General features: G+C 47.2%; 1 protein-coding gene and 1 long non-coding RNA gene across 51 annotated transcripts in view; one reads left to right on the forward strand and one right to left on the reverse strand.

The window, feature by feature from the left end:
- Nucleotides 1-1,321: 1,321 nt before the first annotated feature.
- Nucleotides 1,322-23,583, forward strand: part of ASCC2 (activating signal cointegrator 1 complex subunit 2) — a 51,572-nt gene continuing 29,310 nt past the window's right edge. For 10 of the 50 annotated variants that reach the window (XM_077950201.1, XM_077950157.1, XM_077950156.1 and 7 more), the window contains exons 1-5: nt 1,322-1,429; nt 7,574-7,671; nt 14,104-14,262; nt 14,626-14,796; nt 17,404-17,533. Coding sequence is in view for 49 of the 50 variants with exons in the window: in XM_077950157.1 (XP_077806283.1) it covers nt 7,591-7,671; nt 14,104-14,262; nt 14,626-14,796; nt 17,404-17,533 (541 nt within the window). In the remaining variant the exon portion in view is untranslated. Of the gene's footprint in view, nt 1,430-5,415; nt 5,644-6,347; nt 6,422-7,573; nt 7,672-8,142; nt 8,316-14,103; nt 14,263-14,625; nt 14,797-15,677; nt 15,781-17,403; nt 17,534-23,583 lie in introns of those variants that run through there. The other 40 variants (XM_077950163.1, XM_077950167.1, XM_077950164.1 and 37 more) reach the window with 22 other exon arrangements.
- LOC144331838 (uncharacterized) lies at nt 1,329-20,040 on the reverse strand. Its single transcript, XR_013399400.1, has 2 exons — nt 19,985-20,040; nt 1,329-2,194 (listed from the first exon to the last, which is right to left on the reverse strand). It is a non-coding gene; the product is annotated as an uncharacterized LOC144331838 (long non-coding RNA).

A 23,583-nucleotide genomic window follows, 5' to 3' on the forward strand; every position in this document is an offset into this window, starting at 1 on the left:
CGTCTCTACTAAAAATACAAAAGTTAGCTGGGGGTGGTGGCACGTGCCTGTAGTCCCAGCTACTTGGGAGGCTGAGGCAGGAAAATCGCTTGAACCTGGGAGGCGGAGGTTACAGTGAGCCAAGATCGCACCACTGCACTCTAGCCTGGTGACAGAGTGAGACTCTGTCTCAAAATAAATAAATAAATGTGTTTGTTATAAGTGGCCAGCAGTGTGTTGTTGTAAGTTTGTGGTAATATGTTATGCAGCAATACAAAACTAATATAAAATCCAGCTCCTCTCATCTCATTTCTGGTTTACAGGCCATCTCTCCTATTTCCTCAGCACCTTGCATTCATCACATTGACTCGTTGCTATTGGTTTTCTTGCACTCCCTATTTTGTAAGCTCCTTGAGGACAGGCACTGGACTAAGCATTACTTGTAGCCCTAGTGCAGATAGCAGGGGTTGGCAGGAGGGTCCTGGGAAATATTTCACAATCCCAGGGTAGGGTTGTGTTTTCCATTCGGGGGCTTCTATAACACCCCAATAATGATGGTGGTTGGTTTTGAATTCTTACTGTGTGCCAGGCACTGAGATGAAGCCAGGGATGTGTGTTCCTAACAAGTTTTCTGTGATGATTCTGATCCATAGCCAGACTTAGGAACCACTAAATCTACATTACCTGAGACATTCTGTAGAAAAACTGCATCCTTCTCTCAGGACAGCTATACTTGTACCTTCATTAAAAAAAAACAAAAACAAAAACCAAAAAAACCTGTATTGCATACATACAGAAAAGTGCACAAATTTTAAGTGTACAATTTGATGAATTTTCCAAAGGGAACACATCTACATGGCTACCACCGAGATGAAGACAGGGGTGACCCCAGCCTCACTTGTGGCCCCTCCCAGTCCACAGCCCCAGAGGAAACCACCAATCTTAACACCATCACCACTCATGAGTTCTGTCTGTTCCAGAATTTCCCGTAAACGAAATCGCAGTCTGTACTCGTACATCTGCTTAATATTATGTTCGTGCTTTTGACTTGTTAAAATTTCTCTTCTGGATTAAATATGTAAAACGGTGACTAAGGAGGTCGGGCAGAAGGTGGAAGCCTGGGATTCTGAGACGCCTTCTTAGGTACCCAACTTGGATTTCCCGAGAGGTGTAATCACGTAGGGGACGTAGGAGGGGAAGGAGGCGTGGCTACAGACTGCCTAGTGCGGGGCGGAGTCTTAAGAATTGAGGTGCTGCCCGGGTCCGGCTTCCCGGCGGTAGTTTGCTCTGCTCTGGGGGCGGGGCCAGGCCGAGACTTCCTGTCTGCTCCTGCGGAATCGCCGTTTGACCCCGGAAGTGCGGGCGCCCAGGGAGCTGTCACCGTGGTCGGCGGCTGCGGCGGCTTCGGCGGAGGAGGTGGCGGCACAGAGCTGGTGGTGGAGCCGCCGAGGTGAGTGCGTGGCTGGTCCCTGCCGGATGCAGGGCAAGAGGCCCCGGAGGAGCCGCGGCTGTGCCTTTGGCACCCTTGGCCCTCCCACCCTCTGGCCTCCATTGCGGGGCCCGCGCGTACGCTGAGGGGTTGTGAGCCGCCCCCAGCTCCCGAGACTTGGCCGCCAGGGTCAGGAGCCACGGGTTCGAAGTTCGGCCCCAGAGTGGCCTTGGACCAGCCACGATCCCCCCACGTCCTCACACCCGGGGCTTCAGTTTTCTCAGGGTTCACTCATTCGTTCAGCAAATATTTGTGAAGTGCTTCCTATGTGCCAGACACAGATCTAGGCATTGGGGATACACATAAAGCAAGACAGACAAGGCTTCTGCCCTCATGGAGCTTACAGTCTAGTGGGAGGAGATGGTCAACGACAAGCAAATGCACGAGGTCATTAAAGCTGTGACACTAACTGGGAGAGTAGATACTATAGGCAGAGCAATCAGAAGGTCTCTGAGGAGAGTAATATTCAATTGAGAGACTAGAGGAATGATGACAAAGAAACTGAGGAAGCAATAGCCCCGGGGATGTTCCCAGGCCATATTGTAATTGGGTGCTTGTAGGGAGCTCCCGTCCCTTTCTTAGCTTTTGGCTTTCGCTGTCCTGCCTGGCAGGGGAATACAGTGGTGGCACAGACATAGTCGTGATTATTGTGTGTCCTTTTGAAACTTAAAGTTCAGATTGCCTAGTTCAATTTCTTTTTTTTTCCCCCCAAAACGGGGTCTTGCTCTGTCGCCCAGGCTGGAGTGCAGTGGCGCGATCTCGTCCCACTGCAACCTCCACCTCCTGGGTTCAAGCGATTCTCCTGCCTCAGCCTTCCGAGTAGCTAGGATTACAGGCATGCGCCACCACGCACAGCTATTTTTTTTATTTTTGTATTTTTAGTAGAGGCGGGGTTTCACCTTGTTAGCCAGAATGGTCTCGATCTCCTGACCTCGTGATCTGCCTGCCTCGGCCTCCCAAAGTGCTGGGATTACGGGAGTGAGCCATCGTGCCCAGCCCTGCCTAGTTAATTTGTACCCATGCTTTAGACAAAAACTCAGGTCTTCCTTGACATCCCTCCTCCCTCAAGCCAGGTGTCTCTTTTAAATGCTGCCACAGCTTCATGAGCCTTACCTATATAGCTACATCATGGTATTGGTTTTTATTTGTTTGTATGGCTAATTGGAAAAGTATCTGTCTTTCCCCATTATGACTGTAAGCTCTGTGAAGGGCAGGACCAGGTTTGTTATTTGCCCACCTTAATATTCTCTGGGCATCAGTGCCTGCCACATAATAGGTGCTCAAAAATATTTGAATGGCCGGGCAGTGACTCATGCCTGTAATCCCAGCACTTTGGGAGGCCAAGGCGGGTGGATCACCTGAGGTCAGGAGTTCCAGACCAGCCTGGCCAGCATGGCAAAACCCTCTCTCTACTAAAAACACAAAAATTAGCCAGGCATGTGCCTGTAATTCCAGCTACTAGGGAGGCTGAGGCAGGAGAATCTCTTGAACCTGGGAGGCAGAGGTTGCAGTGAGCCGAGATCGTTCCTCTGTACTCTAGCCTGGGTGACAGAGTGAGACTCCATCTCAAAAAAAAAAAAAATGAAATGATTAACATACTGTTTGCTCTCCCATGGTTTATAAAAGGTCTTTTCTGCCACCAGGTTATCATCATCTCTTTCTGGTCATGTCTCTCCCATACTTACATGAGTCCTCACTGCTTTCAGGTGAAATACTAAAATCTTTTTTTTGTTTGTTTTTTGAGACGGAGTCTCGCGCTGTCGCTCAGGCTGGAGTGCAGTGGCGGGATCTCAGCTCACTGCAAGCTCCGCCTCCGGGGTTTGCACCATTCTCCTGCCTCAGCCTCCCGAGTAGCTGGGACTACAGGCGCCTGCCACCTCACCCGGCTAGTTTTTTGTATTTTTTAGGAGAGACGGGGTTTCACTGCATTAGCCAGGATGGTCTCGATCTCCTGACCTCGTGATCCGCCCGTCTCAGCCTCCCAAAGTGCTGGGATTACAGGCTTGAGCCACCGCGCCGGGCCAGAAATACTAAAATCTTTAGTGTAGCATTGAGGCTTTTTTTTTGAGATGGAGTCTCGCTCTGTCGCCCAGGCTGGAGTGCAATGACATGGTCTCCGCTCACTGCAGCCTTCGCCTCCTGGGTTCAAGCTATTTTGAGGCTCTTTTTAAACTGGTCCTGTCTTCCCTATCCAGCTTCTCTTCTCTCTTCACTTCTGTCATCCCCTATCTGACCTTGTGTTTTCAGCAACACCAAATGTCTCCCTCTTCCTTCAAAGCCACACTTTTTAGACAGGGTCTCACTGTGTCCCCTAGGCTGGAGTTCAGTGATGTATTATGACTCCCTGCAACCTCACTCTCCTGGGCTCAAGCAATTCTCCTGTCATAGCTTCCCAAAGTGCTGAGACTGCAGGCGGGAGCCACCTCACCCAACCCAGAGCCGCACATTTTAAGACTCTGAGCCTTTGTTCATGCTTGCTCTCTGCTTGGACTGTCACCTTTTCCCCCATTCTTCAACATCGAGGTTATAGATCACCTTCTTTGTAACATCCTTCATTTCTCTACTGTACATTTCCTGTTACAGCTTTAATGCCGAATGATAGTCAGTTATATGCCTAGGACCCAGATTATATGCAGGACATTTCCTGTTACAGCTTTAACGCCAAATGATAGTCAGTTATGTGCCTAGGACCCGGATTATATTCAGGAATTGTTTGCTGAATAAACCAGGAAGCCCAAAGTGTCTTGCCTCTGGTTGAGACTTGAATAATAACAACTAAATTTTATTGAGTGCTTATTATGTGCCAGGTATTGGGTTGAGCACTTCACATTGATTACTTCTCATGGCAACCCTGGAAGTTTATGTACTATTACAATTCTGATATTACAGAAGAGGCAGTCAAAAGTTACAGAGGTTAGGGAACTGTCTCAGGGTCTCAACATGGAGAAGAAAAGGTGGAGCCAGGATTTGAACCCAGGCTGTAGGACTGTAGCGCTGTCTCCTTACCACCACACCAGACTAGCCCTGAACTGCCCTGGCAGGCAGTGGTTTGTAAGGGTGAATTTCTTTTAAAAAAAAAAATTTTTTTTATTTTTTTTATTTTGAGACAAGGTCTTGCTCTGTCACCTACGATGGAGTGCAGTGGTGCCATCATGGCTCACTACAGCCTTGATCTCCTGGGCTCAAGTGATCCTTCCTCCTCAGCCTCTTAAGTAGCTGGGACTACAGGTGTGCACCACCACACCTGACCAATTTTTGAATTTTTTGTAGAGATGAGGTCTCACTATGTTGCTTAGGCTGGTCTCAAACTCCTGGCTTCAAACAGTCCTCCCGCCTTGGCCTCCCAAGTGTGGGGATTACAGGCGTGAGCCACTGCACCTGGCCGTGAATTTCTTCTGAAAGCAAATGCTGTCTCTACCTGTCTCGGCCTGGACTGTGGGGCCTAGAGGTTAAAGGGTGGAGACTTGCTTCCTCCTCATGACTTTTTTTCCACCCTGTGTCTCACAGCCAACACTCCCGCAGCCATCTTCAGCGGCCAAGCCTGGAAGGAATTGGGCCTATCAGTCATTTAGAGTTCAGCACTGGTGTGCAAAGCAGTGGTGTTTCCAGCTCGCCTTCCAGCATGGCTAGAGGGTTAGGAAAATAAATTATTATTATTGTTTTTTAACATATTCAGCACGAGAGCCCCAGGTGCCCTAGCAAAAGACCTGGGCTTTGGTTTCAGCTTGGCCAATAATGTATTTACCTCGAGCAAATCAGGGCCCCTCTTTGGACATCTGAGCATAGTAATCCTTGTCCTTAATTGGGTTGTTGTGAGAGGCTAGTAAGCTAGTAACTTGATTAGAAATAGGTGCAGCAGAAGATAATATCTATGCTTTGCAAAGCTGAAAGATGAAAACTTACCCCAAGCTCTTTATTACTTTCTTTGCCTTGTGATTTTTTTTCAGGCCACCTCATGTATGCAGAGACCATGTGTGTCTGATCTGCTGGGATCCTATAGCTGGAACAGTTGTCAAGGACTAGGCAGACTGGTCCTCTCTCATTACTCCTTCTAGGGTGGGGATTTTCACAGTCTTTATAACAGGCCGGAACCAAGGTTCCTTGGGTGCCAGGCTGTGTCCACCTCCTTGCCTTTGCTCTGCTGTTTCTTCTGCCTGGGGCACCCTTCTTTCCTGGTCAGTTTCTATTATCAAGACTACTCAGGGTCTCCTCTAGAAGGGCTTTGACTCTCACTCCACCCCTTCAGCCCATCCCACCCCTAAGTTTAACTAAACTAGACACAGTATAGTGAATGGTTAAGAACCAGCCTGCTTCACCACCTACTAACTGTGAGACCTTGGGCAGGTTTCTTGTTTTCTGTGAGCCTCTGTTTTGTCACTGATAAAATGAGGATAATAATAGAACTAACCTTAGAGTTTTTGTGAGCATTAATACATGTAAAGCTAGTTAACTGGGCAAGTAAGTTAATGCTGAGAAAAGCACTTAGAGGCCAGGCACTCACACCTATGATCCCAGCACTTTGGGAAGCCAAGATGGGCAGTTTGGTTGAGCTCAGGAGTTTGAAACCAGCCTGGGCAACATGGCGAAACCCCATCTCTATTTTAAAAAAGAAAAAGAAAAAAGAAATTCACTTAGAGGAGCTCTTCATATCATTAAGCCTGGCCCAATATCTGAGATATGACACACCTGGTAGCTCATGTCCCCCGTGCTCCTCTGCTTGTCTGTGAAGGCTCAAGAGGTGACAGTTTCATCACCCCAGCCTCTGTCTCTTCATGTTGTCATTGAGACTGTTCCAGCCTTTTATGGCATGTTTTTTGAGGGCCCTAATTCACTTCTATTCCATGATTCATTTAACACGTATGTCCCTTCTGTGGGTCAGGCCAAGTGATACTGTGAAAAGAACACTGGACAGCAAGACAGGAGACCTTGGATCTGCCGCTTACTGACTGTGAGGTCAGTTTGGGCTTTTGTAGAAAGGAGCTTGCACTGTCAGTTTTCTGTGAATTATCTTTTTCCCTAGTCCTTCTGTTTTTCCATGTCCTTCTTCCCTTCTTCTCATGTCCTATTCTTCCATCTACTTCTTCCCTGAAGCCTAGAGAGATTGTAAAACCTTAACACCCTCCACAAGTGAGGAAAGACCCATGGCTTCACCCCTCAAAAGACTTAAAATCTGGCTAGAGTTTTAAAAGGAGTGTCCTCATATGTAGTTGTTCTTCAAACATTTGGTTGGCCACCTCTGTACCAGTCCTATGCTCACAGAAAAGATGGCAAGAGGAGAGGCCTGGGCACTGTCTTCATAGAGCTCACAGGCTAGTGAGCTCACAGAGCTGGAGCCGTAATAAAGAGAATCTAAGTATTTTTAGCCAGTACTTCTCAAAGTGGGTGGAAACAGGCTGGGCACAGAGGCTCACACCTGTGAGCGCTTTGGGAGGCAGAGGCAGCACTTTGGGAGGCCAAGACAGGAGGATCATTTGAAACCAGGAGTTTGAGACCAGCCCAAGCGATGTAGTAAGAACTCATCTGTCAAAAAATAAAGCCTGTCTCTACAAAAAATTTAAAAAATTAGCTGGCCGTAGTGGTGAATGCCTGTAGTCCCAGCTACTCAGGAGGCTGAGGTGGGAGGATTGAAGAGTTAGAGGCCACAGTGAGCTATGACCGCACCACTTCACTGGGCAACAGAGTAAGACTCTGTCTCTTAAAAAAAAAAAAAAAAAGCTAGGCGTGGTGTGTGCCTATAGACCCAGCTACTGGGGAGGCTGAGGCAGGAGGATCACTTGAACCGGGGAGGCGGAGGTTGCAGTGAGCTAAGATAGCGCCACTGCACTTCAGCCTGGCGACAGATCGAGACTCCATCTCAAAAAAAAAAAAAAGTGTGGAAGTCATCTGGGGAAGTATTTTCTTCTACAACTGAGAACCGCTTTATGCAAAAAAACAGTCACTTTGTCTGGGTTAGTAGGCGCATGAACCAGGTCCTGAACCACAACAGGAGCCTCCTAAGGCGAGAGGTCAAAGCTTCTCTTCTGACTCTGGGATCAGCCCCAGAGCAGGCCCTGCCCCCAGGAGTCTGTGTGTCTGCTCTCTTCTTCCCATCCATATTCCTTTCAGGAGGGTCACGCAGCACAATGCCAGCTCTGCCCCTGGACCAACTCCAGATCACCCACAAGGACCTGAAGACAGGAAAGCTGAGGACTTCACCAGCGCTGGTGAGCCGGTCCCTTAAGGCCATTCAGCCTGATATTGTCAATCTTGCAATTTCAGAAGCAAAAAGTAAATTCCTTCTTTATCTGTTCCAAGAATGACCCGAGGGCCATGGTCAGTGATTCAGTAGCTGAGACACTACTAGTCTCTTCCAGGCCCAGAGTAGGAATTTCCTTCTGAGCAGCAGCTTGAATTTGCGTAGGATTTTCCATGTCACCACCCTGCACCTTCCCCCCAAAGCATTTTATTTCAAATCAGTCTGATGGCAGTTCTGATTCAGCCTGGATCGGGCTAGAAATGGGTCCAGCCCAAAGCTGGGTTTGGGGATTTGACCCTGTGGAGGGTGTTCAGGTTTCAGGTAGCGTTTTCAGAGCTATCTAAGCTGCTATCCGTATTTTGGTGGGAACGCTGATTTCAGAGGTTGGACTGTGTTTTATCACAACTGAGATAAGAAGCACCACATACAAACACCCCAGCAGGGCTTGTGAGACTGAAAAATAAGGAGTCTGCGAACATGTCGATTACCAGCTGCAGAGAGAGATTAGAGCCATGGAGAGGTGCCAGGCTGCTGAAGAAGGAGATAGATGCGGCCCTGGAGTTCCTGTACCCGCTTGTTGTTTTCCCAAGAATTTGAGCTCCCTTGAACAAGGTGGGAGGAAGTGTTTTCTAGGGGTTTGAGTAAAGTCGTGGGAAACAGGAATTGGTGTTTTATTTCCTGCCTTCTAGATGGCTTCTCATTACTTCTTAAATACTCTCTAATAATAGTACCTGACATTTATAGAGTACTTGCCCTGTGCCAGACCATTCTAAACACTTCACCCAGATTATGTCATTTAGTCCACATCACAGCCCTACAAATAGACATTTTGATTGTCCCCATTTTACAGATGAGGAAACTGAAAGTTCAGAGTCACAGAATTAGGAAATTAGGGGAGCCAGGATGGGAACCTAGCCGAGCAGACCCTAGGACACATATCCTTAAAATCTTTCTGCTATAAAGCCTCACATCTCGTCTCCTTTTTATAACCTTTTTATGTGTGGGAGATATTTATCAGAAAATCTGGAGTGTTCTTTTCGGTACGATAGCCACCCAATTCATTCACCACATGTAGCTATTAAGCACTTGTAATGTGAATAGTGAGTGTATGCTGAGGAACTAGATTTTTAATTTAATTGTAACGCTTTTAAATTAAAATAGCCCCATGTGGTGAGTGCCAGCACAGATACAGAGCAGTTCTATTATTGCAGAAAGTTCTGTTGGAAACACTGATGGATACTGGCTCCTTGGGTGGTCAAGTATGATTTTCCACCTCAGTCCTCCCCCCATACGGAATTAACATGTGGGTTGTTAGACTGCGGGCACTGTGAGAGCAGCGGCCTGGTCCTTGCCCTTTACTCCTGATTTCCAGTGCCAGGCGCATAGGAGGCTCTCAGAAAACATTTGGTACATGAGTCAGGGACTACAGCCAGGCCATGTGCCAGGTGCTGGAGCTATAAAGAGAAAAGACATGGTCTCTGCCCTTGAAGAACCCACGACCTAAGAGAAAGACAGACCAGTAGCTTCTCTAGTGTGATCAGGGTTGTGATAGAAGGAAGTCTAGGCTGCTTCATGAGTGCAGAGCCGGGGCCACTGATCCAGATCAGTGGGGTGTGTAGGGGCAGGGAGGCCTTGGGCCTGGTGGGAGGGTACATGCAGCCCAGGTAGGCTTCCTGAAGGAAAGTGCTTCTGAACTGGGTATTGAAGGGTGACTTAATACTAGCTGGGCAGAGCAACAGAAAGCTGGACCTGGTAGGACGACCTTAGTATGCAGTCCTGGAGTCTTGAGAGAGCCTGACTCTTACACTAACCACAAGTCACTTGAGGTAGCAACAGTGTAGCAGAGTTAGCAAGTACAGGCTTTGTGTTCATTTCACACATATTTGGATATTTGTCTTTGTGTCTTTGGACAAGTTATTGAACGTCTCTAAGCCTCAAATCCAAAAACTATAATAATAGGACCAGCTTTGCAGGGTGGTTGTGGGGACTAAATGAGATGTCTATGAATGAGCACTGTGCCTGGAACATAGTAAGCACTCAATAAATTGTTTTTACAATAGTGATGACAACAGGGACAACAACAGCAGCACTGAATGGGGGGTAGGGTGGGAAGGCAGATGAGCTGAGGGAGACAGCTGCCTGATCGAGGAAGGGTCTTGTTGGCAGACTGAAGAGTGTTACTCTGAAGGCCATGGGAAGCTCCTGAAAGATTGTACTAAGATATGTGTCCACCCTATATTTGTCCCTTTAGTCTTGACTTGGGGCATGATCTCTAGCCAAAGGGTAGTTACCACACCACCTTTTCAGGATGATTGGTAGAGCTAATGTTGGTTGAGGATCTACTATTTGAATAGCACATACTTGACCCAAAAGAAATAGTCTTGTGGCCAGGCCTGGTGGCTCATGCCTGTAATCCCAGCACTTTGGGAGGCTGAGGCGAGTGGATCACTTGAGCCCAGGGGTTCGAGACCAGCTTGGGCAACATGGCAAAACCCTATCCTTTTTTTTTTCAGACAGAGTCTCGCTCTGTCGCCCAGGCTAGAGTGCAGTGATGCGATCTCGGCTCACTGCCACCTCCACCTCCCAGGTTCAAGCGATTCTCCTGCATCAGCCTCCTGAGTAGCTGGGACTACAGGTGCCTGCCACCACGCCTGGCTAATTTTTGTGTTTTTAGTAGAGATGGGGTTTCACCATATTGGCCAGGCTAGTCTCGAACTCCTGACCTTGTGATCCGCCCACCTTGGCCTCCCAAAGCACTGGGATTACAGGCGTGAGCTACGACGTCCCATCAGCCTCCATTCATTTCTTTGTCCAGCCAGCAGATCTGTACAGAAAGTCTGCTCAATGCGTGGTGCTGTTCTATAGACTCGGAATGCTGGGTAAGCAAGGCTCAGGCTGCCTCCAGACACCTACAGGCTAGTGGGGGAGACAGTTGGGAAGACTGGTCCTCCCATTTTTTTTTTTTTTTTTTTGAGACGGAATCTCACTCTGTCGCCTGCCCAGGCTGGAGTGCAATGGCGCGATCTCAGCTCACTGCAACCTCCGCCTCTCGGTTTCAAGCAATTCTTCTGCCTCTGCCTCCTGAGTAGCTTGAGATTACAGGTGTGTGCCACCACGCCCAGCTGGTCCTCCCATTTTATACAACTTTATTCAGGCATCGTTGAAGGACAATAAACTGCACATATTTAAAATATGCAATTTGTCAACACCTATGAAAAGAAAGGGTTTTTTCTTTTGAGGTGGAGTCTCATCTGTTGCCAGGCTGGGGTGCAGTGGCGTGATCTCGGCTCACTGCAACCTTCGGCTCACTGCAACCTCCGCCTCCCAGGTTCAAGCGATTCTCCTGCCTCAGCCTCCCGAGTAGCTGGGATTATAGGCACGTGCCACTATACCTGGCTAAGTTTTACATTTTTGATAAGAGACGGGGTTTCACAGTGTTGGCCAGGCTGGTCTCAAACTCCTGGCCTCAAGTGGTGGGCCCGCCTTGGCCTCTGAAAGTGCTGGGGTTACGGGCATGAGCCACTGTACCCAGCCAACATTTTAAAAATTAAAATATGCAATTTGATTGGTTTTTCCATCTGTATACATGCATGAAACTATCATCATCAATGAACATTTCTGCCACCCCTAAAAGTTTTCTTGTGCCTGCCTGCAATTCATGCCTTCCTCTCACCCTTTCCCCATGCAAACCACTGGTCTGAAAGCACTTTTAATGCTGTTCAAGTGGTATAGAGAGGTGAGCACAGAATGCAGGTGCTGAGGGAGAGCTTAGATGAGCTCCTAATCCAGCTGGGGTGGGAGTCAGGGAGGCTTCCTGGAGGAGGTGAGATTGGAACTGGGGTCAGAAGGACGATCAGTGAGACCAGGATGGCACACAGATACCAGGGGTCATTTAATAGGTCTGCAGTGTAAGCTTTGGCTCAAATCCTGCCTCAGTTGTCTCTTTAATCCCATGACCTTGGGAAAGTTCCTGAACCTTACTGTTTGATTCCTCCTCTAAAATGGGATGAATACTTTGTCTATTAAATAGTTTTTGTAGATTAAAAAAGAAATAGGGGCTGTGGGTTGTGTCTGCTTAGTGGCTGGTACAGGGCAGGTCCACAATAAGTGGCAGCTTTCATTTGCATCATTCCAGCATTCGCCAAATCTGTCTCCCACCTCCCAGTACAATCTGTGCCCTTTTGTTAGGGCCCATGTTTATGCCTCCATAAAAATGTTTCTTTCGTTTAAAGTCCTTATCCTCCAAGGCTTGAATGCTTGGAGGCTTGGAGGAAGGCTGCTTGCTCTGGGAAGCCATCCCTTATCCTCCAGGTGCTGTTAATTCCCTTTGGCATTTCCACAGTCCCTCTGCCAGGTCTGAGCTGTCACTTCCTCTGTTTTGTGTTCACTTGGTGATTTAGATGTCCATCTTCCCCCTGTGGGATTGCATGGAAAGTAGAATCTCAGGGTGTGTGTGTGTGTGTGTGTGTGTGTGTGTGTGTGTCAGGAGAATGAGTAGCCTGGTGTGTGTATGTGTGTCAGGAGAATGAGGGTGTGTGTGTGTGTGTGTGTGTGTGTGTGTGTGTGTGTGTGTGTGTGTCAGGAGAATGAGTAGCCTGGTGTGTGTATGTGTGTCAGGAGAATGAGTAGCCTGGGGGTGTGTGTGTGTGTGTGTGTGTGTCTCAGGAGAACAAGTAGCCTGGCCTGAGTGAGAAGTGAGGGAAGAGGTAAAGAGCCAACAGATAGAGGAGGAAGGAAGCTTGGAAACCAAGGAGATGTATTTTGGCTCCTGACAGTTGTTTTGAACTTGTTTCAGCCAGCAGAATTTCTTTTTCAATGGATTTGTACCTGTAACTCCATGATATAAATTTCATTTAAATAGGAGGGGGTCCTGCAGACCCACGTGATAGGTGGCCTTGAAGAATCCTTGTGGTACCCACAGGCTCTATAGTTTGGAAACTCGCCTAAGGCAGTAGGAAGGCATAGATGGTTCTTGAGGAGGCTGACCTCTTATCAGTCTCAGTTTTTCTGTATCCTCTGGATCAACAGACCTGGAAATGGATGGACTGTGGTTGATAAGAGGTGACACATTGCCTGGCCATCCTCCTGTTCCCACTTCCCCAGAGAAAGCACCCCTTATGTAGTCAGAGGAGAAGACTTAGCCCATCTCCTCTTTATGGTGAACAAAGTAAGGTTTGTTCATGACAAGTAGGGGCTGGAAGGGAGAACTTGTGATTCTATGCTGAGACTTACAGTTACTTGATTAGAATATTTTATGTAAAAAAAATTACTGAAGTTTTTTTTTCTGGTTATAAAAAAGATACAGCATAGTGATACAAACAGTATGAGGCTATTTGTATAAGAAAGAACAGACCCAAACAAATCATTTTTATGGGTATAATTTAATGTAAATGCCTGGAAGAGGTCTGCAAGGACACCCACCAGATGGTGAGTGGTTACCTCTGCAGGGAACATGGGGCCGGGGAGTGTAGTCCCAGGCAGCTCACTTTCTCTGTACCCTTGTAAGTTTTTGAAAGAAAAGATGCTTGTGTCAAATTATATAATTAAAAATTAATTTAAAAAGTAATATATGTGGCCGGGAGAGGTGGCTCACACCTGTAATTCTAGCACTTTGGGAGGCCAAGGCAGGTGGATGGCTTGAGCTCAGGATTTTGGGACTATCCTGGGCAACATGGCAAAGCCCCATCTCTACTAAAAATAAAAAAAATTAGCCAGGCATGGTGGTGTGCACCTATAGTCCCAGCTACTCGGGAGGCTGAGGTGGGGCATCACCTGAGCCCAGGAGGTAGAGGCTGCAGTGAGCCCAGATTATGCCACTACACTTCAGCCTGGGCAACGGGAGTGAGACCTGTCTTAAAAAAAAAAAAAAAAAAATTAATATGTGAATATATGTTCTTTTTTTTTTAATGGGAAAGTCTATTCAAGCCACAATTCCCCACCCCCCACCCCCATCAGAGATAACCATTATTAGCTTTGGGGCATCATCTCCCCAACTTCTTTTTTAAAAATCGATACCAGTGTGTGAATATATTTATACTTTTTAAAAACCGAAAACTACGCTCTGGTTTTTCTTCAGAACAAATAAATCTTCCGCCTTTTACTAAAAAAGAAAAATGAAAACCGATTATATTAAATAGAGAGTTTTGTATCCTGCTTTCTCTTCCCTTAACCTTTCCCTGTGTCATTAAATCCACTCCGAAAACATGGATTTTAATTACCGCCTAGTGTTCGCTGGATGCAACCATGCCCTCTTTGTTAGATACACTTGGTTCTTTATGCTTAAAAGCTCCTTGGAGGGTCACCGGTTGGAACAGCCAAGTGTTGTCATTGCTGTGGGTTGGCAAATGGGCCCTCGCTGACTAACCTCTGCCACGTTAACACGTGGTTTTTGGATCCGTAGCACCCCGAGCAGAAGGCAGACCGGTATTTTGTGTTATACAAACCGCCCCCTAAAGACAACATTCCCGCCCTAGTGGAGGAGTACCTGGAACGCGCCACCTTCGTAGCCAATGACCTCGACTGGCTCCTGGCCTTGCCTCACGATAAATTCTGGTGCCAGGTAACATTCTATCAAAATTAACGCTAAGACAAAGCACATGACATGCCGTTGGTTGGTTGCTGTTGTTGTTTTTCTTCCCTTAGGAGGTGCTTTTTGTCTACTTCTTACACTGGATCCTTAACAGCAAATTATGGTTTGGATTGCTCTGTCTTGTATCACAATCTTAATGTTTACACACCTTTCAAAGTGTCAATTTTAGAATCTTGTGTTTAGTCCTCGGCTCATTCATACCTCCTTGGTCCCTTGGGGTCGGAGTGTTTGGAATAGGGCAGGGCTGATGGGCATTGAGCCCCTGCACAGTCCACCCACAAGTCCCTGGGGCCTCAGGGATAAATCCTCGCTCTCTTCTGTCTCCTGGCTTAGGTGATCTTTGATGAGACTCTACAGAAGTGCCTGGACTCCTACCTGCGCTATGTCCCCCGCAAGTTTGACGAGGGGGTGGCCTCAGCCCCTGAGGTTGTTGACATGCAGAAGCGCCTCCATCGAAGTGTTTTTCTCACCTTCCTCCGCATGTCCACTCACAAGGAATCCAAAGTAAGCCACTGATCCCATGACAGGTCGTCACCTGACACTCGACACCTCTGTGCCAGGCTCTCCACCCCTGGGAAGGAAGGCTCTGGAGGCATTGAGTTTCCTCTTTGTCTCCCCTCCATCTTTATTCCCTCTGTTGGGGAAGAAATCTGTGCCACCTCCCTTATCCTCTAATTCACTGGGTTGGTCTGTGTTACACCCAGTGTTTCCATCAAAGAGAGCCGAGGGCCCTTTGCCAGCTGACGCGTGACTGCCTTGACTTGTGCGTCAGAGAGAAGAACATTGATTCTGACTTCTTAAAGGAACTTGTATACTCTTTTAAAAAATCTTTACTGTTTTTTTTTCCTGACTTTAAAAATAATACTGCTGTCTCTAAACAACCCAAACATTGCAGAAATATGAATGTCACCAACAAAATCTCAGTCCTGCAAAATAACCACTGTTAGGTGCATCTTTCTTTTCTTTTTTTGAGACAGGGTGTCACTCTGTTGCCCAGGATGGAGTGCAGTGGCACAATTATAGCTCATTGCAGCTTCGATCTCCCAGGCTCAAGTGATTCTCCCACCTCAGCCCCCCAAATAGCTGAGATACAGGCATGCACCATTGTGCCTGGCTAATTTATTTGATTTTTAGTAGAGATGAGGTCTCTCTATGTTTCTCAGGCTAGTCTTGAACTCCTGAACTCAAGTTATATTCCCACCTGAGGCTCCCAAAGTGCTGAAATTACAGGCATGAGCCACTACACCCAACCCTGTTACATGCTTATTTCTCCAGAGAATTTATTCCCTTTGAATGTGTGAGTGTGTGTATTTAAAAAATAGGATCTTGCTTTTTAAAAAGTTTTATAATATGGACATATTCTTTTCCTTTTTCTTTATTTTTAGAGACAGAATCTCTGTCACCCAAGCTGGAGTGCAGTGGCGCAATCATAGCTTCCTGCAGCCTCAAACTCCTGAGCTCAAGAATCCTCCTGCCTCAGGCTTCAAAGTACCTGGAACTACAGGCACCACCACACCCGGCTAATTAAAAAAATTTTTTTTGACAGCGGGGATCTTGCTATGTTGCCCCAGTTGGTTTTGAATTCCTGGCTTCAAGCAGTCCTCCCTCCTCAGCCTCCCAAGTAGCTGGGATTATAGGCACTAGCCACCACACCTGGCCTAGAATAGAAATTTCCAAATATACATACATATAAATTTTTTTCTTTCTTTCTTTTTTTTTTTTTGAGATGGAGTTTCACCCCTGTTGCCCAGGCTGGAGTGCAATGGCATGATCTCTACTCACTGCAGCCTCCACCTCCTGGATTCAACCATTCTCCTACCTCAGCCTCCCAAGTTGCTGGGATTACAGGGATCTGCCACCATGCCCATCTAATTTTTGTATTTTTAGTAGAAATGGGGTTTCACCATGTTGGCCAGGCTGATCTCGAACTCCTGACCTCATTCGCCCGCCTCAGCCTCCCAAAGTGCTGGGATTACCGGCGCGAGCCATCATACCTGGCCACAAATACAAAATTTTCATGTACAAAGTACAGTAAATCCCATGTACCCTTCAACAATTATCAACAATTCTGCCAATCTCGTTTTATCTCTTCCCCTTAGTTCTCTTTTTTTTCCTGAAGTATTTTAAAGCAATCCCAGATATCATACTAATTTATCTGCAGATATTTCAGGATGAATTCCCAACTGACTGTTTTACAGCGTGTTTTGTTTCTTTTTACATTTAAAGGGAGAATGGGCCTGGTATGGTGGCTCACGTCTATAATCCCAGTACTTTGGGAGGCCGAGGCAGGTGGATCATTTGAGGTCAGGAGTTCGAGACCAGCCTGCCCAACATGGTGAAACCCTGTCTCTACTAAAAATACAAAAATTAGCTGGGTGTGGTGGCAAGCTTCTGTAATCCCAGCTACTTGGGAGGCTGAGGCGGGAGAATGGCGTGAACCCGGGAGGCGGAGCTTGCAGTGAGCCGAGATCATGCCACTGCACTCCAGCCTGGGCAACAGAGCAAGACTCTGTCTAAAAAAATAATAATAATAAAATTAAATTAAAAAAAAATTTTAAGTGGGGGCTGGGCACTGTGGGTCACACCTGTAATCCCAGCACTTTGGGAGGCCGAGGCAAGCTCATTGCTTGAGATCAGGAGTTCAAGACCAGCTTGAGCAATATAGGGAAACCCTATCTCTACAAAAAATACAAAAATTAGCCAGGCGTTGTGGCACGTACCTGTAGTCCCGGCTACTCGAGAGACTAAAGTGGGAGGATGGCTTGAGCTGAAGAGGTGGAGTTTGCAATGAACAGAGATTGCACCACTGCACATCAGCCTGGGCAACAGAGCCAGACCCTGTCTCAAAAAATAAAATAAAATAAAAGACATGATAATACAGCCAGTTCTAAAAGTCATGGGGATGTTTAGTCTAGAGACACAAAGACACAGATAGATGAACATTAAAAAAAAAAAAAGTGGGGAGAATGGCCATTGCTCCAGGTCTATGCATAAGGCATCATTAGCCAGTCCCCATTTGATGGACCCGAAGATTGTTTCTCATGAGTTTGCTATTTGTAATGCAGGAGTGTTCAGAAAATCTCTATCTTTTCTCTCTGCATTTTTCCTTAGGATCACTTCATTTCCCCTTCTGCGTTTGGAGAAATCCTCTACAATAACTTCCTTTTTGACATTCCAAAGATCCTGGACCTCTGTGTGCTCTTTGGAAAAGGCAACTCACCACTGCTCCAGAAGATGATAGGTGTGTAGGATGCGGGACTGGGAGGATGCACCGACATGGCCCCCACATGCCAAACTAAAGGTTGCAAAGGCCAGCGCTTTGACAGTGCCCTGGGACTCAGGGCGGTAAGGGCAGGGAGTCTTGGGAAATTGCTTAACAGATATATGAGTGTCATCTCAAAATGACTAGGTAGTGACACTACCTAGGGAGGTGGAAACAAAACTGTGTACCAGACAGTTCCTCAAGGATCTGGAAGTTTGTTTTGTTTTGTTTTGTTTTGTTTCTCAGGAGAATCACTTGAACCTCGGAGGCAGAAGTTGCAGTGTTTGAGATGGAGCAAGCCTCTATCTCAAAAAAAAAAAAAAAAAGAGAGACAAAGCCTTGCTCTGTCACTCAGGCAAGAGTGCGGTGGTGCAATCATATCTCACTGTAGCTTCACATTCCTGGATTCAAGCTATCCCCCCAACTCAGCCTCCCAGGTACCTGGGACTACAGGTGCATGCCACCATGCCTAGCAAATTAAACGAATTTTCGGTAGATGGGGTCTCACTATGTCGTTCAACTGGTCTCGAACTCATGGCCCCAAGTGATCCTCCTGCCTTAGCTTCCTGAACAGCTGAGATTACAGTGTAAGCCAGCATTCTGGCTTGGGAGTGTATTAGCATTACGCAATTGGCCATGCGTCAAACATCGGAATGGGGAAGTTTCCTTTGGCGATGAATGTAAGAACAGCAGTGATAACTAAGCTAACCTTTATTGGAGCGTGTTCCGGGGACCCGGCATTCTGCCAAGTACTCCACATATGTCATGTCAATTGGATCCTCACAGCAGCCCTGTGAGATGAGTGCTGTCATCATCCCCACTTACAGATAAGGAAACTGAGGTTCAAATGTAGGGGACTTGCCCAAGAGGATATGACTAATAAGTGGCCCAGTTGGGACGTGTGTCCACATAGACCTGACTCTCAAGCTCTTGCTCTGCAACTTCCTGCTTGAGGGATGATGGCACTGCATCAAAAACGTCATGATTTGCATTGCTGCTGAGAGCAGATAGGGACAGAGTTCAGAGACGGCTCTTCTGGGTTGCAAAAGGAACGGACATTAGCAGTTGGATCCCATTAGCAGGCAGAGGGCTAGAAGGTTTGATAAAAAACAAGCAGTTATTTTAGAGGTTCCTCTTTATACACACACACACACACACACACAAATAAGAAAAAAAAAGAAACACAAGCGTTGTGGGATGTTACAGAGGGTGCGTCCCAGTGATATCCTCTTTGAATTGTAACTCATGGAGTTGGGCCAGGCACAGAGAGGTGTTCACCCTGGATGCCCTTGTCAGCTCTCCTCACCTGGAGCTTGTAGGACATAGTCTTCTAAATATCTAGTTACAAAACTGAGTTACCCCTTGTAATGGTCGCTTTCCTTTATTCTTTCCTTCCTTTTTTTTTTTTTCTTCTTTTTTTTATTTATTGAGATGGAGTTTCGCTCTTGTTGCCCAGGCTGGAGTGCAAAGGCGCAATCTCGGCTCACTGCAACCTCCGCCTCCCAGGTTCAAGAGATTCTCTTGCTTCAGCCTCCCAAGTAGCTGGGATTACAGGTATTTTTAGTAGAGATGGGGTTTCTCCATGTTGGTCCGGCTGGTCTCAAACTCCTGACCTCAGGTGATCCTCCCATCTCAGCCTCCCAAAGTGTTGGGATTACAGGCGTGAGCCACTGCACCCAGCCTTTTCTTTTCCTTAATGGTAAAGGTAATACATGTTAATTTAAGAAATTTTGGGCCGGGCGCGGTGGCTCAAGCCTGTAATCCCAGCACTTTGGGAGGCCGAGACGGGCGGATCACGAGGTCAGGAGATCGAGACCATCCTGGCTAACACGGTGAAACCCCATCTCTACTAAAAAATACAAAAAAACTAGCCGGGCGAAGTGGCGGGCGCCTGTGGTCCCAGCTACTCGGGAGGCTGAGGCAGGAGAATGGCGTAAACCCGGGAGGCGGAGCTTGCAGTGAGCTGAGATCCGGCCACTGCACTCCAGCCTGGGCGACAGAGCCAGACTCAGTCTCAAAAAAAAAAAAAAAAAAGAAATTTTGAAAGGATATAAAGCATAGTGAAGCAGGAAAGCAGTTACCAGATTTCTACAAGAAACAACCATTTGGTTGTTTTTTCCTTCTAGTCTTTTCTCTGTATTTTTCTTAAACCATACTCGATCATAATGTATATGAAATTTTGCAGCCAGGCGTGGTGGCTCACGCCTGTAATCCCAGCACTTTGGGAGCCGAGGCAGGCAAATCACGAGGTCAGGAGTTTGTGACCAATCTGGCCAACATAGTGAAACCCCGTCTCTACTAAAAATACAAAAAAGTAGCCGGGTGTGGTGGTATGCACCTGTAATCCCAACTACTCGGGAGGCTGAGGCAGGAGAATCACGTTAACCCAGGAGACAGAGGTTGCAGTGAGCCAAGATGGTGCCATTGCACTCCAGCCTGGGAGACAGTGCGAGACTCCATCCAAAAAAAAAAAGAAAAAAAGAAATTTTGCATCCAACGTTTTCATTGGAATAATCTCTGGTTTCTCATTCATATCTGATTATTTCCTGATCATCAGTTAATCTTTTTTTTTTTCCCAGCCTGGGAAACAGCGACACCCTGTCTCTACAAAAAATTAAAAATTAGTCAGGCGTGGTGGCATGCCCTTGTAGTCTCAGTTACTCTGGAGGCTGATTCGGCCCTCCAGCCTGGGTGACAAAGTGAGATCCTGTCTCTTAGACCCTGACTAAGAAAGACTCCTAGTAATTTTACCACATACTGAGAGGATGGAGTGAGTGAGCACCAGAAGGCACAGTTAGTTAGAGAAACAATTCTTAGGCCAGTTTGCTTAGAGAGTGGAGCATTCCAGGAGGGCAGCAGCAGGAGACAGGGGAGGGGAAGTTGGAGCCTTGGAGCTGGATTGGGAAGGGCTTCATGCCAGGCTTTAGCACTTGGGGAGTGGTATTGCTTGGTGGCTAAGAAGACAGGCTCTGAAATTGAACTGCCTAATTCACACCACAGCTCTATTCCTGGCTGTGTCCCCTTAACCAACTCAATTAACTACTCTAAGCCCCAGTTTTTTCATCTGCAGAATGGAAAGACTAATAATATACCTACCCATAGGATGGGTGCGAGGATTAAATTGGGTTGTTGAGGCTGGGTGTGGTGGCTCATGCCTGTAATCTCAGCACTTTGGGAGGCCGAGGCAGGCGGATCACCTGAGGTCAGGAGTTTGAGACCAGCCAGGCCAATACGGCGAAACTCCATCTCTACTAAAAATACAAAAAATTAGCCAGGCATGGTGGCAGGCGCCTGTAATCCCAGCTACTCAGGAGGCTGAGGCCGAAGAATCACTTGAACCTGGGAGGCGGAGATTGCGGTGAGCCGAGATTGTGCCATTGCACTCCAGCCTGGGCAACAAGAGCGAAACTCCGCCTCAAAAAAAAAAAAAAAAAAAAAAGTAAAAACAAATTGAGTTGTTGAAATAGCATGAGTAGAATGCTCAGCACCATGACTGGCATGTCACAACCATTGGTAAGCATGAGCTCTTGCTGTGATGAGACCGTGGAGCCTACAGGAACTTGGAGCAGGTAACAAGATTCATCTGGCAGCATGCAGGTGGGAAGGGTGGAGACAGGAGGCTTTGTAGGAGGTGGGCGCATCTGTGTGGGTTTGAAGGTGAGAGCCTGGCTGGGCTGCTGGGGAGGAAAAGGAAATCCAGGAACCTGATTTAAGCAGGGCTTGGTGAGGTCATCTAGAACTGGTGTTGGTTGCAGAAAAAAAGGCCCTCTGGGAGGTGGGAGAGGGAGCTGTGGGTAGAGGGGAGGTTCAGCATGGGACCTATTGGGTGTAAGATGCTGCAGGTATCCAGAGGGGACTGCGTGGTGATGGAAGAGTGAGAACGCCCACTCACTTACTGCCTGGGCTCCGAATCATCTGGATCACTGACTCCTTTGAGAATCAGATGAAAACTTCTATACAGAAAAATGTCCTCCTTCATAGATTCTGAGGTGTTTTTTTAAGAGTTCTCAGACCTTGAGATTGAGAATCCTAAACTGGCTTATTAAGAAGAGCCCCTTCTTTGGCTCTTTGAGGGGAGTCAGCACAAAAGAAGTCAGGACCAGGCCTCAGGAGCCCCTTCACTCTGTGTGTGTGTGTGTGTGTGTGTGTAGACAGGAAGTGATGCAGAGAAGGTGCCTGCAGTTTCTGTCTGTCTCTCTCACACACACGTACACAACAGCTCTCTTTTTAACCTTTGAGCAGAAGGTACAAGAAGGGGCAGCCTCCAATTTCTATACTGCAGAAACTCAGGCAAAGTGATCACTTGTAAGAGGATTGACAAGTGAAAGAAGGTGGGAGAAAGGGGACTGGTTGAGTGTTCTGTGAGTAGAAGCCCAGTTCCTTACGTTGCCTTTTTTTTTCCCCAAGCGATCCTCCCACCTTGACCTCCTGAGTACCTATCCCTATTCCCCCACGTTTTTTTTAACCTTCAAGGCTGGTATTATGCATCAACAAGTGTAATTTTGAAAGCAAGCCCTTTCAGTTAGACTCTCAGCACTGCTTTGCAAACCAGGAATGACTTGGACCTTGGCCCAATAGTGGACTGCAGTGATCTACTTGGCAGTATCTCCATTCACCCTGGGTTTTTGAACTGCTTTCATCTGAGAAGGGACATTTCAAAGGATCCCATTGCTGTTCCTTACATTTTTATTATTTCTTTAGGAGATCAAAAGTTAAGATTGTCACTGTCATTAGAATCAGATGAAGGTGAGGAAAGGGACTTAGAAGACCCCAAGAATAGAATATGAAATTTGATCTATACTAATAGATCAAATGTAAAACCTCGCTTTACTCAGACTGCAGCACTGGAAGGATCATGAGAGGGTGCCTCCCCAGTGCAAGGTGGTTGGGATGCTTTAGAGAACATGGTATGGCCCTGGGGATTGTGAGAGGAAACCTCCTAATGCCTGGGTCAGGAGGCACTGCGTGGAGTAGGTGACACCTGCTTTATGGTGGAGTTAGCTCTAGGAAGGCACTCCAAACAGAAGGCAGGGACAGGGCTGGTTTTCTGAGGTTGAGAATGGTGTGAGGGAGGAGTGCGGTGTAGGGAAGGGAGAAAGGGTAGCCTAGGATACCAGCAGAGGCCAGATCTCACAGGGTCTTTTGTGCCATCGTCAGGAGTTTGGACTTAACCTTGAGGGTTTTATAGGAAGAACAGAGTTTGGTGGGGAGATAGCTCTGTCGTTCCTTGCCTGTCAGGAGTAGGAGGTGGGTGCGGATGGTCTGAGCACACCTTCACAGGTTATGGGATCAGCACCCATCTGGAGATGGGAGGTGCTGAGCAAGTCTGGGCTGGTAAAACTCAGCTTTCTGGAATCAAGAAATACAGTGGCGTGGCATCCAGGAAAGTGCTTACAGAAAGTCCAGCCATCTAGTGACTTGCTTACTCACCCAGCCCCATCTGGTTTTTAAACTCATTCATTTTTCAAATCCTCCAGAGTCCAGCAAGGGCTGCAGGGTCATCAATAAGGAAACCAAGGACAGACCTGCCCAAAGGCAGAGAACACCTAGAATTCAGAACATCCTGACCATCAGCCAGCCTTAGATAGTGGGATTATAGGGGGCCGAGTACCCTGGCCTCTTAAGGGCATTGGCATTTCACATTGTCACATCCCCAAGCTAGCTGTGATCTTCCCTCCCTCCCTCCCTCCCTCCCTCTCTCACCATTTGGGCAGCCAGAACACTTGGTTTCTGTTCCAGTTACCATATGCTCAAACCTACGCACTTACAGCGGCAGCACTTGGAGAATAGTAAACACTTGGAGACAAGCTTCATCTTATAGGAACAACTGCAAGTGTGTGGTAAATCTGTCTCCAGGTCCTTCTCAGGCCTCTCACCTTGGAGTAGGATTAGTATGGTTGGCATATCTACAAGTGGAAGGTATGACATTTCCAGAGAAATATCTCCCTGCAATCTCCTCACATTATTGGAGAGTCCTGGATTATTGCATCCATGTTTCTTGAGCAAAGAGATCCTATCTGCTAATTTTC

The sequence above is a fragment of the Macaca mulatta genome, chromosome 10 (genome assembly GCF_049350105.2).
Source record: "Macaca mulatta isolate MMU2019108-1 chromosome 10, T2T-MMU8v2.0, whole genome shotgun sequence".
Taxonomy (NCBI): Eukaryota; Metazoa; Chordata; class Mammalia; order Primates; family Cercopithecidae; genus Macaca; species Macaca mulatta.